The sequence below is a fragment of the Narcine bancroftii genome, chromosome 1 (assembly GCF_036971445.1).
Source record: "Narcine bancroftii isolate sNarBan1 chromosome 1, sNarBan1.hap1, whole genome shotgun sequence".
In the NCBI taxonomy this organism is placed as follows: Eukaryota; Metazoa; Chordata; class Chondrichthyes; order Torpediniformes; family Narcinidae; genus Narcine; species Narcine bancroftii.
In genome coordinates, this window is record NC_091469.1 from 221,672,370 (window position 1) to 221,687,813 (window position 15,444).

Sequence of the window (15,444 nt, forward strand, 5' to 3'; positions counted from 1 at the left end):
TGGTCTTTTGCAACCATTCTCAAGATTTTCTTTGGCTATAGGACTCTGTTCAAAGCTTATGGGTCCCTTTCCCTGTGAAGCAGTCAAGTTTAGTTGGTTTCTCCACACTTTTCTCCTACTGATGTCATAAAAAAGAAAAAAAAATGATTTCAGTCCAAGGCCCCCCCTGCCTTAAATGGGGATCATACGCTGCCTCCCTCCCCCACTGAGAACATCTGCTCTACAGGCAGTGGAATGAGGTGAATTTTTGTTTTTTTCAAAATATCCTAAAATAAACGTAATTAATTGGCTTCTTCATTTCACACTGGTTATTGTCCCTGCTATTAAGCATTGTTTTCCTATGAATACTCCACACAGAAGTTAAAATCTTGATTCATTTTCACAGGGAAGGCACAGATTGGCTCTAAAATGTGATCTGTGTACAGGCAAGTCACCTTCACAGATGAGACTGATCGAAGATCATCTTGTATGCTATGATGCTCTAAGCTACACATTGTATTTTGATTTATTTTACATTCAAATTTAATTGCAAAATACTTAAAGGAGACACCTTGTGTGATTGAATTTCTAGGTCATACTCTTTATGTGTATGATACACAAAAAGGAAGTGTAATCTCAATATCGTACCTTGTCAAAACATAGTATTGTTATTGCAAGATGCTATTATGTTGTTTTAATGTTTGTTTTTGAACTTAAGTATATTTCACCATAGTATAATTATATATGATAGCTTATTGCATTGAATGATCCAATCTGTAAGGTGCTCTTGCAAAAATTAAAAAAGGTAACACCCAAGCCATGTATAGAACATTTCATTAATCTGATTTCTTCAATACATTCGTGAATGAACATATTATCACTAAAAATACCTGGTAATTCTTGCAGTAATAGGCCATAAGCATTTGCAATAATGGTGACATTGATGTGATATATATATTAAATATTTCTTGCTTAGGGAATATATGGCATCAAATTTGCTAATTTAAATATAACATGAAAAAAAACTTTCATGTTTTAAGTGAATGCCTTAACAATAATAAATAACATAATGATGGAAGAGTGTGACATTGGATTTTATTTCATTCATTTCAAAGATATTTATAATTTTCTCTTAGGGCCAATAATCTATACTACATTTATATCTTCTATGTCTTTATTTATCTCAATGATATCAATTAAATCCATTTTCTCTGTGATTATTGTTTGTAATGAGTCTTGAAAGCAAAGGCAGATGCCTTTTACAAAATGTTAAGAGTATATTGAACAGAAAAAAATCTCTATTTGAAGACTCAGAAAGATAGTCAGCATTTGGAAACATCTGAAAAACTATCCTGGGACTAACATATTGATACAATCATGAAAAAGGCATGCCAGTGGTTTTATTAGGACTATGAAGAGATTTGGTCTGTCACCAAAATCTCTTGCAAATTTCTACTGGTGTACCATGGAGAGCATTCTGACTGATTCCATTACTGTCTCCGATGGAGATGCCAATGCAGAGGACAGGAACAGGCTACACAGGGTTGTAAACTTGTCCAGCACCATGATGGGCATTCACTTCATTAATGGCATCTTTAAGAAGCAGTGCCTCAAGAAAGCAGCTTCTATCATCAAGGATCCTCACCACCCAGCCATGCACTTTTCTCACTGCTCAGAATGGAGGTACAGGAGCCTGAACACACACACTCAATGTTATAATTCCTGCTTCTTTCCCTCTGCCATCAGATTTCTGTATGGCCAATGAACCTATAGACACCACTTAATTTATTTCTCTCCTTTATTTGCACGAGTTATTTTTTTAAAATGTTTGATTTATGAAAGTCTAATTTATAACAATTTTCACTTTTTTTAAATATATATATATACAGCACAGTAACAGGCCATTTCAGCCCACGAGTCCATACCACCCAATTTACACCCAATTAACCTACACCCCTGGTACGTTTCAAATAGTGGGAGAAAACCAGACTCCCCAGGGAAAACTCATGGAGACACGGGGAGAATGTAAAAACTCATTATAGACAATGTGGAATGTATACCCCAGTCCTGATTGGTGGAGCTGTAAAGGTGTTGTCCCTAAATCTGTAGGGAGATAGTAGATATTTGTGATAAGCACAGGGTTGTAATTATGGGAGATTTTAATTTTCCACATATAGATTGGGAAACACATTCTGTGAAAGGAATGGATGGGTTAGAGTTTGTGAAATGTGTGCAAGATAGTTTTTTACAACAATATGTAGAGGTGCCGACCAGAGAAGGAGCAGTGTTAGATCTACTGTTGGCAAATGGGATGGGTCAAGTGACGGAGGTTAGTGTTGGCGAGCACTTCGGGTCCAGTGATCATAATGCCATCAGCTTCAATGTCATTATGGAAAGAGAGAAATCAGGGCCAAGGATTGAGGTTTTTGATTGGGGAAAAGCTAGATTTGAGGTGATGCGAAAGGACTTGCAGGGTGTGCATTGGGACAATTTGTTTTATGGGCAGGATGTAGTAGAGAGATGGAAGTCTTTTAAAGATCAGATTTTGAGAGTGCAAAAGCTTTATGTTCCTGTTAGGTTAAAAGGAGGGGCAAAAGGTTTGAGAGAGCCGTGGTTTTCAAGGAATATTGGAAACTTGGTTCGAAGAAAAAGGGAGGCGTACATTAGATATAAGAAGCATGGAGTTAAGGAGATGTTTGAAAGATACATTGAATGTAAGAGGAATCTTAAGAGAGGAATTAGGAAAGCTAAAAGAAGGTACGAGAAAACTATGGCAAGCAGGGTGAAAACTAATCCAAAAGAGTTCTACAAATATGTTAATGGTAAGAGGAAAGCTAGAGACAAAATTGGTCCCTTAGAAAATCAGAGTGGAAAACTGTGTGTGGAACCTAGAGAAATGGGGGAGATATTGAACAGTTTCTTTTCTTCGGTATTCACTAAGGAGAAGGATATTGGGAGATGTGGGATAAAAAAAGCAAATTGGGTAAATATGGGGAATATAGAGATTACAAAAGGTGTAGTTTTAAGGCTTTTGAAGAATATAAAGGTGGATAAGTCTCCGGGACCAGACGGGATCTTCCCCAGGACATTGAGAGAAGTGAAGGAGGAAATAGCAGAGGCTCTGGCGGTAATTTTTCAATTGTCATTAGATATGGGGATAGTGCCGGAGGATTGGCGCATTGCGCATGTGGTTCCGTTATTTAAAAAAGGTTCAAGGAGGAAGCCTGGCAACTATCGGCCTGTAAGTTTGACGTCTGTGGTAGGTAAATTAATGGAGAAAATTCTTAGAGATAGTACTTATAAACATCTGGATAGACAGGGTCTGATCAGGAGCACTCAACATGGATTTGTGGGAGGAAGGTCATGTTTGACCAATCTGATTGAATTTTTTGAAGAGGTGACTAGGAATGTGGATGAGGGTAGCGCAGTGGATGTTGTCTATATGGACTTCAGTAAGGCCTTCGATAAGGTACCACATGGAAGGTTAGTTAGGAAGGTGCAGTCTTTAGGTATAAATTTTGAGATAGTCAAATGGATTGAACATTGGCTGAAAGGGAGAGGCCAGAGAGTGGTAGTGGATAATTGTCTGTCAGGTTGGAGGCCGGTGACCAGTGGTGTGCCTCAAGGATCTGTATTGGGCTCATTGCTGTTCGTTATATACATTAATGATCTAGATGATGGGGTGGTGAATTGGATTAGTAAATATGCAGACGATACTAAGATAGGTGGAATAGTGGATAATGAAGAAGGTTTTCAAGGATTGCAGAGGGATTTGGGCTGCTTAGAAAAGTGGGCTGAAAAATGGCAGATGGAATTTAATGCTGATAAGTGTGAGGTGTTTCATTTTGGTAAGAAGAATCAGAATAGGACATATGTGGTAAATGGGAGAGCATTGAGGAATACAGAAGAGCAGAAAGATTTAGGAGTGACGGTACATCGTTCCCTGAAGGTAGAAACTCACGTGAATAGGGTGGTGAAGAAGGCTTTTAGTATGCTGGCCTTTATCAATCATTGCATGGAATATAGGAGTTGGGAAGTGATGTTGAGATTGTATAAGACGTTGGTGCGGCCTAATTTGGAGTTCTGTGTGCAGTTCTGGTCGCCTAATTATAGGAAGGATATAAACAGAGTGGAGAGAGTGCAGAGAAGGTTTACCAGAATGTTGCCTGGGTTTAAGCATCTGGAGTATGGGGAGAGATTGGACAGATTGGGTCTTTATTCTTTGGAGCGTAGAAGGTTGAGAGGGGATTTGATAGAAGTATTTAAGATTATGAAAGGGATAGACAGAATGGATGTGGATAGACTATTTCTGTTAAGAGGAGGAAGGTTTAAAACAAGAGGACATGAGTTAAGAATTAAGGGGCAGAGGTTTAGAGGTAACATGAGGGGGAACTTCTTTACTCAGAGAGTGGTAGCTGTGTGGAATGATCTTCCGGGAGAAATAGTGGCGGCGGAGTCAATTGTATTATTTAAGAAAAGGTTGGACAGGTATATGGATGAGAGGAAGATGGAGGGTTATGGGCATTGTGCAGGGAGGTGGGATTAGAAAGGGGTGTTTGGTTCGGTGCGGACTAGAAGGGCCTAATGGCCTGTTTCCGTGCTGTAATTGTTATGTTATGTTATGTTATGTTATCTGCTACATCAACCGTGCTACCCAGTATTGTTCTGTGCAATATTGCTGCCACGAAACAACAGGTTTCATGACACATGCTCATGACAATAAACCTGATTCTGAAACATCTTATTTAACAAAAGTGAGCTGTTGGTGCCATAATGTCCTTCTATTGCTTTATTAAAAAGAGACATCTGTCCTTATTATCTTGCATAGAATTTCTTCTTGGCCTTGTTGTCCCTGTTCATTTTCTGGGCAGAACATGTAGTTTGCAGTTCTTAGTGAGTCATTATATAAACGATGAAAGAACTTGAGTAGCAGCAGTAATAATTAATAGAAGGCTATAGGTATGTACTCTAGACCATCCATCTCAAACTTTTTTTTGGTTTTGCACCCCCCCCCCTTAGGATTCTGCTCAAAGTTTATGGGCCCACTTTCCTGTAGAACAGGTTTCTTCTGTTCTCTCCTACTGACTGTATAAAAAACAAAAAAGATATTTTATGGTTTTAGTCTGTGACCCCCTTAAATGTGCTGCGGCAGATGGGGGAGGGAGGCAGCGTATGATCCCCATTGAGAATGGCTGATCTAGACCATACCTCAATCAAGTGAAAAATATGTATGCATGTATGGCTAAAAACTGTAGATTATATTTTCAAAAGTTAAAATTAGGTAATAACCTAAATTAGGTAATTCTATTAATTATTATTGCATTTCACGAATATAGAAGAAATATGAGCAGGCAATAAACATGTGATTCCTTGAGTTTGGCCCACAATACTTTGAGCTGATTGCTGATTTGAGCTATATCTCAAAACTACTTTCTCTGGTCCTTCAATCATTGCTTGATCTGAAGACATCTATCTCAGTCTTCCACTGTTCTCTGGGGTAAACAATTACAAGAAATTCCTCTTGATTTTTGCCTCAAATGGGTAATCCTTCTTTTCTGAAACTATCCTCCTCCCCCATTTCTGGATTTTTGTACCAGGGGAAATGTCCCCATCAGCAATAGTGCCCAAGGAATCTTATATGTTTCAAAAGATCATCTCCCACTCTTCTAAACTTAATTGATTATAGAACTAACAGTCATTTCTCATACGACAACCCTTTCACACTTGTGAAATTTCTCTCAACTGCCTCCTGCTTAAGTAAATAAAATGAAAGCTGTATATAGTTTTCATAATGTGGTCTCAACAAAGTCCAGTGGAGATTTCCCGACTGTACCCCTCCCCCCTATAATAAAAGTAAACATTTCATTTGACTTTGCATTATCAATACCTGAATTGCATTTCATTTACTTGGATCCCTCTGTGAAACAGCTTCTGTTGCTTCTTTTCCTATTTACACCATCTTTTGATCTTCCAATTTGTTTTTTTTGTATAATTAATATGATTATAAGCATGAAAAACTGGTGACTCAGTGGGGAACACTCTCACCTCTGAGTCAAGGAGATTTGAATTGCACTCAACTTGGAAACCGCAATCTAGCAAAAGATTCCAATTATCAGAGTTGTCAATCTGATGAAACACTAAATTGAGACTCCATCTTCTAACACAGGTAGGTGTAAAAGATCCAAGGGCCCTATTTTGAAGAAGGTGTCCTCTCAAGAAATTATTCCTTTATCATCATTTGAAAAAGAGGTTATTTGCTCTTTATTACCCCTCCATAAATCTTCATCCGCGAAGCCAAGACAAAGAAAAGAACATTGATGTATATAGAAGTTTGTGTGCTGGTGCATGTCCATATAATGACATTCCTGAACTTCAAATATCTTTTATTAGCTGTCACATACTTTGGAACATACTGAGTATATAAATGCAAGTTTTTCTTTTTATAAAAACAAATAAAATAAATACACTTTATCTGATGAAACTCTTTGCCTTGGTTATTAGCTTCTGTTAATATTGACTTTCCAAGATGTGTAATGGAGAACAATGCAACAATAGCCAAATACCAAAGGTGCATGATTAGAGTGGGGAAAATAAATCAGTTAACATGGAAATGAAGTGAAAGAATTTTTGCATATCTGATACTAGTGCTATCCATGGGAGAGATCCAAGATGGCGTCGAGGAGCTTGTAGAGTGATCCGAGCTCCCCGAGGAAAAGAGAATAAAGGATAGATACAAGAAGATCCCCTGAAATAAAAAGACCTCAAAAAGAAGGAAGACAACCAGTAATATGAATAAAAGAAAGAGTGAGAAGGGAAAATATAAAGAAAGGAAAAAGAACAAAGAGACAGAACAGAGGAAGAGACTCACCGCATAATGGAGGTGGAGAGGCTGACCCAGAGCCTAGTGGGACGTTGGCAGCGATGTCAGTGCCAGCGGTGCCCTGAAGCTTCCTGAGGGAACGGGACTTGCCCGGGAGGAAGAGACAGGATGGCCTTGAAAAGGTTGGACCTTGAGGGGCCCGGTGGAAGGACTCGACTGAAGTGGTGAGAGTGCTGTTGCGCAATGCGAGAGGTGGAGGCCCGAAGTCGCAGAAGCTCAGTCAAGGAGGATCTGATAGTGACAGAGGAGAGGACGGGAGCGCAGTCAGGCGCGGACAGTTTGGGGAAGCGAGGTTGGGGGAACCAAACAGAGGAAAAGTGGATGGGGACACGGGTGGTAACGGGAGTGTTGTCAGCCACGGGAGAGTCGGGGACCCAAGGTCTGGGGAGCCAAGTCAAGGTGGAGTCAGTGGCAGAGAGAAAGATCCCGTGAGCTGGAAGGAAAAGTAAAGTTGAAGACAAGGACTTAACTGGTAAGGCCGCTCCAAATGGCGGGTGTAAAGAGATCGGGTCCAAGGCATTGGAGGGCGTTCGAGGTGTCGGACCTGGAGGACTTCAGGAGCAGTGCAGCCAGAGGGGACCTAGTGAGAAAATGGTGTGGCAGGATGGCCTGGAGTCGAAGAGTGAGGTGGAGGAGGAGGAAGAAAATGGAAGATGAAGAATGAGGGAGTAAAGAAGGGCATTTCAAGGAGGTGAAAGACAGATAAAGGGGGAAGGGGGCCTAATGCCATTTGCCAGAGAGATAGTGGAAGCCACTGGCCAGATAAAAAGAACTTTGAAGACACTGGTAGCAAGGCAGGGGGAAATCAAAGAAAGGCTGGAAAACCTGACAGAAAGGGTATCTGAAACATAAGAGAGAATTGAGAGAGTGGAAGAAAGATTGGTAAGAGACAAAATTAAATGGACACATGGGAGAAGGATTGTGTAAAGATGTGGGGGAAGCTGGATACCTTGGAAAATATCAGCAGGAGGAATACAGTTAAAATTGTGGGGGTGAAGGAGGGTAAGGAGGGGAGAGACATGGTGGAGTTCCTGAAAAAGTAGATCCCAGATACACTGGGGAAGGAACAAATTGGAAGTAATCTAAGAACAGAATTGCCCTACCGGTCTCTCACCTCACATTCGGGGCCAAACCAATGGCCATGCTCTATGCTGGTGAGGACCTTTAACTACCTGGATAGAGAGAGGATTTTATGGGTGTTGGCGATGGGTGGGAAAGCTGGTAGGTGGGAGTGTTGATGGAATATGAGGGGTAGATTTTATTCTACATGGACATAAGCACGGTGTTATTGAAATACAGGAGGGAATTTGACCTGGTTAAAAAGAGCCTTCAACAAAAAGGCATTGAGTTTACACCCCTTCACCCGGCAATACTCAAGATAGTAAGGGTGGGATGGGAAATTTTTTTTTTAAGGATCCAAGGGAGGCCATGGACTTTGTAAGAACCTTGCCATCACTTTGGGATTAAATGTAAATGTAAGTAAGATAGAAAGAGGGAATCAGGGGAAAGATGGATTATAAATATTGTAATTGTGAGGAATACGAGGGGGATTTGTGTTGGTTTTTTCATAAAGTTAAATGTTTGAAGAAGAATGTATATTAGAAGTAAGAATGAATACGAAGAGGGATACAATTAGGCATGTTTCAAAATGGCAGGGGGATTGGTACCAATAGCTTGGTTATTGGTGCCCAGGAAGGTGGGGGGGGGGGCGGGTAAAGATAAATTTGGAGGGGGAAAATAGGAGGGGGGAATAAATGGGTTGTTTTTTGTTTTGCTATTGAGGTAATTTAATTGACAGTACTTTCAGCTGTACGAGGGTGGGGGGAATAAATACAGACTCTGTATGTTACATGAATGTTTAAGAAAAAGATTATAATGTTTGACAAGTTTATGAAAATTAAAATAAGATATAAAAAAAGTGCTATCCATGGTCAAATTAAGGCTAAAATAATTCTGGCATGCATTATTTAGCACTACACTTTTTTTTCTTGTTTATAAACTGGTACCTATACAAACTGTCTCTGCCAACTAACCTAACAGAAAAATAATTGCTTATTTCTGCATTCCCTTTTTTCAGTTGTGATTGTGAGCATTCATATTCATTCTTAAAATTGCAGAAATGCTGGAGGGGCTCAGCAGGTCTTTTAGCATCCATAAGAGGTAAAGAGATATAACCAACATTTCAAGCCTGAGAAAAAGCAGGCAGGCACCTGAATAAAAAGGCTAGGCGAGAAGGGAAGAAAGGAGGAGAGGAGAGGACGGGTGTAAATTGATCAGGGGAGGGGGTGGCTCTGTGTATGCAGAGATGAGGAAAGGAGAATGAGGGAAAGGGAAAGAGAGCAAGATAGAGCTAGAGGAAAGGATAAAAAGGGATAGAGAACAACAATAACAGGGGAGGGGCAGTAACAGGAACTGGAGAAGTCAATATTAATGACATCTGATTGGAGGGTGCCTAGGTGGCATATGAGGTATTGTTTCTCTACTTTGCGGGTGGAGTCAGTCTGGCAGTGCATGAGGCCATGGACAGACATGTTGGCATGGGAATGGGGTGGGGAATTGAAGTGGGTTGGCACCAGGAGATCCCTGCTATTGCGACAGACAGAGCTAAGGTGCTTGAAGAAGTGATCGTCCATTCTGCGTCCATACTCTACAATGCACAGGAGACCACAGCATTCACAGAGCCACCTCTTCCCCTGATCAATTCCCACCTGTCCTCTCCTCTCCTCCTATCCATATCCAATTATTATCTTCTGTCTGTCAGCCTGTGGTCCTCCCCCTGCCCTTTCTTCCCTTCTCCCCCAGTCTATTTATTCAGGTGCCTTCCTGCTTTCATGAACAAGGGGTCAGACCCAAAATGTTGGTTATATACTGTACCACTACGAGACCTGCTGAGTTTTTACTACAATCACAGTGTCTGCAGACTTTCATGTTTCACTTGATATTTATTCGAATAAGATTCAATTAATGATCTTATTGCCCAATATTTTCCTATATACCTTTTCCAGTCTACAAATAAAACTCTTGAGAACACTAGAATTATTTCTAATGACATCAGTCAATGATATCATTCTCACTTGAATCTATTTTCAACATTTTCCTGATGGGTGTGTGATTTTATTTATAAACCTTGTGCACATTGGACTGGATATTTACTTTTCTTTTGCTTTAAACAGTGATTGGAAACTGCTAAAACCTTGCAGTTTCATATCGTTGAGTATTTCACTATTAATAATGTGCTTAAAATACCTTGTTCCATAGATGAGTAGCTTGGCACCTGCTTCATGAAAAATAGCCAATTACCGTTCAGAGTCTCTAATTTTCTTATTCAATTAATATGCTCCAGAGCTTTCCAATTTAATAGCAAACTACTTCACAGTTAGCTTTCTGATTAATCATTACCCATCTGCAAACTGTCGAAAAGCTTGGTGGAACAAATTTGTGTACTTAGAATGTGAGCTTAGCAAATGAAACCTGTTTCGCTATGTGCAGCGCCAAAACTATTTACACTTTGTCTGTTACACGAGTAATGCGTATATGAGGAAATAACTTTACCACTAAAAATGTTTTTTTTTTAATCATTATTCAAGCAAAAAACCTGCAGGCAGAAAGCATTTCTCAAAGAAATGGTCAGAAGTCCAAATCCTTTCAATCTTTATTTTAGTTCAATTTGTAAGGTGAAATATTTTATAAAAAACTGTTTGGCTTTCGGCTAACCATTTTTCATTCATAGATATGTTATTTACAGTCATTAACTGTGATGCCTTGATTAAAGACTATGATAATACAGTCAGTAACAAATAGAAAAAGACATCGTAATTTTCAATAAAAATGTACTCCAAACTCGGGTAGTATTGAAATTAAGTAAAGTCAGGAACAAAAGAACATAATGTAAAATCAAACCCCAGGACTAAACCTTTAAATTTCCATTTTTAAACACTTCTCTGAAAGGTTGTTTTTCTCCTATGAATTGAGTGAGGACAGCAATAGCGAATATATCTATAATTAAAAGATATCTTCAAAAAGTGGCCAGATACATGTGGAAAAATAAGTTTTCCTTTCATTTTTACTGATCTATCACAAAAGATTTAAAGTAGAAAAATGATTTAATTTAGTTTAAAGCCATTATGGTTAGCAAGCTAGATTGCTGCTAAAAAGGTACAAGGACTGCCTAAAGAAAGCTCTTGGTGCCTGCCACATTGACCACCGTCAGTGGGCTGATCTTGCCTCAAACCGTGCATCTTGGCGCCTCTCAGTTCGGCGGGCAGCAACCTCCTTTGAAGAAGACCGCAGAGCCCACCTCACTGTCAAAAGACAAAGGAGGAAAAACCCAACACCCAACCCCAACCAACCAATTTTCCCTTGCAACCGTGTCTGCCTGTCCCGCATCGGACTTGTCAGCCACAAACGAGCCTGCAGCTGACGTGGACATTACCCCTCCATAAATCTTCGTCCGCGAAGCCAAGGCAAAGAAAGATCTATATATATCCCTCCATAAATCTTCGTCCGCGAAGCCAAGCCAAAGATCTATATGTGAGGCCACAAATGTTTTAACTATATAAATGCCAGACAGCACCCCACCAGAAGCTAAAGCTTCCCATCAGTGCAAAAGGAAATACTTTCCTGATCCATTTGTTTATGTATTAGTACATAAAAGTTAACCTCGGGGGTGTTATAATGGTTCAGTAATATTTTCTTGAGGAAGGGAGAGGGTTCCAACTGATTTTCAAGTGGTGAATAGAAACTAGGCTTTGCTTCAACTTTGGATGTGCCTGTAAAAAGTTTTTTTTCTCAATGTGGAATGGGAGAAGCGTATCACTCCCCCCACTCCCCCCTAAATGTTCTCTTTGTGCTGGTAGGGAATATTCGCTGTGATAGTGACAGTTAATGATATTCAAATCTTTTCCAGTGGGCATGAACCAAATATGCTATTTTTAATAAGGAAACACAAAAAGCCGCAGATGCTGGAATCTTGAGCAGAATTGCTGGAGGAATTTAGAAGGTCAGGCAGCATCCATAGATAAAAACGGTCTGTCGATGTTTCAGGTCTGAAGCCTTTAGAGTTTCAATGCAGAGAATGCTGGTGTTGCTTCTCAGTGTGATAGTGTGATGGAACAGTTAGTGTGCAGGTAGGGATGGCCAATTGGCTTTTAGCAGGTGAAAGGGAAAAGGAGCTCAAGGATATGTATCTTTAGATGGAGATGGGGCTGTTTCAAGGAAATACAGACTGATATTACTACAGATTCACACTGTGTCAAAAGATGAACTAAATGAATGCAAGACAAAAGGAGGTTCATTTGAAGGTGAAAATTGGGTTTGTATCAAGGGAACTATACTTTACGTTTTGGCAGTTAGGACGAGGCAAGCTTTCATGGGGTAGCTCTTCAGTTTAATTACATAAATGGCAATCTGGTGGAATCCTGCAGTAATCTATCATAGAAGTATCATATAATTGTTCCACTGTAGAACAAAACTCAGTCAGGATTAATAACGAGGTTTATTATAGACCTTTTAGGAAGGTGAAAATATACCCCCTGTTCTCTAAACTGCCTGCCTGCATGGAGATTAGCTTATTATTTTGACACTTTCTTGTCACTTTGTATATTGTAATGTTTCAGTGCACTTCAAACCAAGTGTCTTTGTAGATTAGAATCTGTCCCTAACTACCAACTGATGGAGAGACTGCAAGAGTACGGGAGACTGTCATGTTTTATTAGCTGGCCCAACTATACTTAATGGGTCATGTTATATGAGACTCTCAATGCCATCTAGTGGCACTATGGTAATGGAATAATGCATCTGCTATATAGTTTTTAATGGTTTATTGATTATTAATATTACTCCAGTATAGACCATGTATAATGATTCCATTAATCATAATTAATAATAAACATATAACAGATGCAAACATATCACTTTATATTTATGCATTTTATGCTAGCTGCTGTATTCACTAAATTATATGGTTCATTAGCTGATAGGCTTCTCAGGTTTGATAATTCTACTCTTGTTACTTATATGCTTGACAGTTTTGAATCTTGGTGTGAATATTTTTCTTCATCCACTGCCACTGCTATTGCTGTAGCTTCTTCTACTCAACATTTTAGTGCTTAGGCGACTTATGTACACACTCATCATGAAGAGAACCACTGGTGAAGGAATTGTAGATAATTAAGTATTTACATAAACTATCAAATTTTCATATGTTTCATCATGATTCAATGTATCTTGAAGCAGGTGAAAATGCCATAAAAAGTGGCTATCCTTGTCATTCGAACAGGTCAAAGTGTGTAGACATTATATAATCTGTGCAGCAACCTCCATATGGAAGATAATGAGTTAATGAAGAATACCAGAGGGATTAACGTTTTTCACTGGAATAAGTTTATTATCGGAGAGCTCCAGGACACTATCCATACTGAACAGATGGACATAACATTCTTTTCTGTTTCCTTTCTTTTTAATTTTGCTTTGATCAATCACCCCCATTGTATTCTCTAATGTCCTGCCGCATGTTCAGAGAATTACTCTGAATATTTAGAAACAAGCTCATCTGTCTCAAGCGGGTGCTTATACATCACGCAATTGTAAAAATATTCAGAAAACAATGATGCTGGAGGAAGTTAGCAGATTGGGCAGCATCCATGGATATAAATAGTCAATCAACATTTTGGATTGGGAACCTTTACTGAAACTGATGCTGCCTAGGTGCCAAGTAACTTGTACTCTTTAACTTACTGCAACACTATACCTTGCATTTTTAAATTTTGACTTAATTTGGACATGCCGCCAATTACACCCAAATGACCTACAACCCCTGATACAATTATCGAAGAGTGTGAAGAAACCGGAGCACTGGGAGGAAACCCATGCAGACACGGGGGGATCGTACAAACACCTTACAGATTGCACTGGTTTTGAGTCCTGGTCCCGATCGCTGGCGCTGTTACAGCTTTGTGCTAACTCCCACGGTAACTGTGCTTTTTTTCTTATTGCTCTACCTGCTACTCTTAAGTATGGTTGATTTGCCTTGATGTTACGTAAAATAAAGCTTCTCATTGTGCTTGGGACATAAACAGTTCAATTCAACTCATTTCAATTTCATCCAAAATGGTGTGTAACTTGGTGGGGAACTTGCAGGAGGTATTGTTCACATGCACCTATTACTTATGTGGAGCAGGCTGCAGGTTCGGGAATGCTGTTGAAGGAGCATTGATGAGTTACAACAGTACATCTCATGGCTCAGAATCAGATACACTCTGCAGTCATGGTATAACAGCAGAGAATAAAATTCATGCCAAAGGTGGGAGATGGGGTAGTCAACAAGAGACCACTTTCTCCTGGATGCTGTCTTTAGAAATACATATAGTCAAATACAGAATATTCCCTTAAAGTGCTGACTTGGAAATGGTGGAAGAAAGGCTTTGGGAAGTCACAGTACAAAAGCTACTTTATTTTGTGTTATTACGAGCTCCCTTTTTATTAAGTGTGACTATCGCTTCAACAGTTGGTACAGGGTGCAACCATTCATAGTTGTGGAGAGACTGGATTGCACCATCAAGTACAGATTATACCAAAAGTTGATACTCTTAAGGAAGTGTAAGAACAATGGTTGTTTATCCAAGAACATAGGTGGAAAGAGAGTCATATGAGTGGGACACTTTAAGAAACAGCGTTCATTATTGACCACCAGCCATCTGATGAACATTGAGATGGAATGACTCTGTGTGAAATGGACAATTTGTCACATGTTTTGTTTCCCCTACACAAGGAAAAGGGGAGTTGTATCATCCTTTTGTCCAAAAGGATATTTTTCAGCAAGAAACAAGGATTTGTGAGTTTTCAGCAGTCCAGTTACTCAATCTCTCCCACCTCCTTTGTGATTTCTTCTGGGCATCAGTTTAAAAGTTTGAGTTTCAACACAGGATTTCTGAGACTGAACTTTGGGGATGACTTCCCAGAATTGTGGCTAATTTGTAATGGTTTGGGTATTCTCTGCCTCCCCTACACACACACACACACACTCACACACACACACACACACACACACACACACACACACACAGACACACACACAAGTATATTTGCACATAGTTGGGGTAAATTTAAGTAAGATGTGATATTATTAGTAATTAATAATAAATATATTGTTTTAAAAGAAAAACAATAACAGTCTCTTGGTGAATTTCTATCGCTGCTGGACTGTGATGTAACAGTGTTTATGGTCAATAACCTTAGGATATTTACAACAATAATGCAAATGAATGGAAAGGGAGTGATTGGACATCCTCTTATGATGGTCATAAAGTTGGTTGTGGTCCAGCATTTGTGTGGAAACGAATATCACTTGCTCTTTTTTTACTTGCATGCTTCATCACTTAATTTGCTGAGCAGTGGTGATGGAAGTGAACATTGTGCAATCATCAGTGAATATCTGTCCTTTCGGTCTTCTTAGAAAATGTCATTAACATTGAGGACACGACCGAGTAGCTCCTCCAGGGATATTCTAAAACGCAGATGATTAGCTTTCAACAAGTAATTTCCTTTGTGTGAAATATGATTCCCAAAGATTTTAATTTTCAACTTTC

General features: G+C 39.4%; 1 protein-coding gene across 8 annotated transcripts in view; it reads right to left on the bottom strand.

The window, feature by feature from the left end:
* arb2a (ARB2 cotranscriptional regulator A) overlaps window positions 1-15,444 on the bottom strand; it is a 502,663-nt gene that overhangs the window by 66,760 nt on the left and 420,459 nt on the right. The window contains exon 11 of one of the 8 annotated variants that reach the window (XM_069891488.1): window positions 12,769-13,005. The exons of the other annotated variants lie outside the window; for them this stretch is intronic. Within the exon in view, the coding sequence (XP_069747589.1) occupies window positions 12,914-13,005 (92 nt within the window). The 3' untranslated portion in view covers window positions 12,769-12,913. Of the gene's footprint in view, window positions 1-12,768; window positions 13,006-15,444 lie in introns of those variants that run through there. 8 annotated transcript variants of the gene reach the window in all.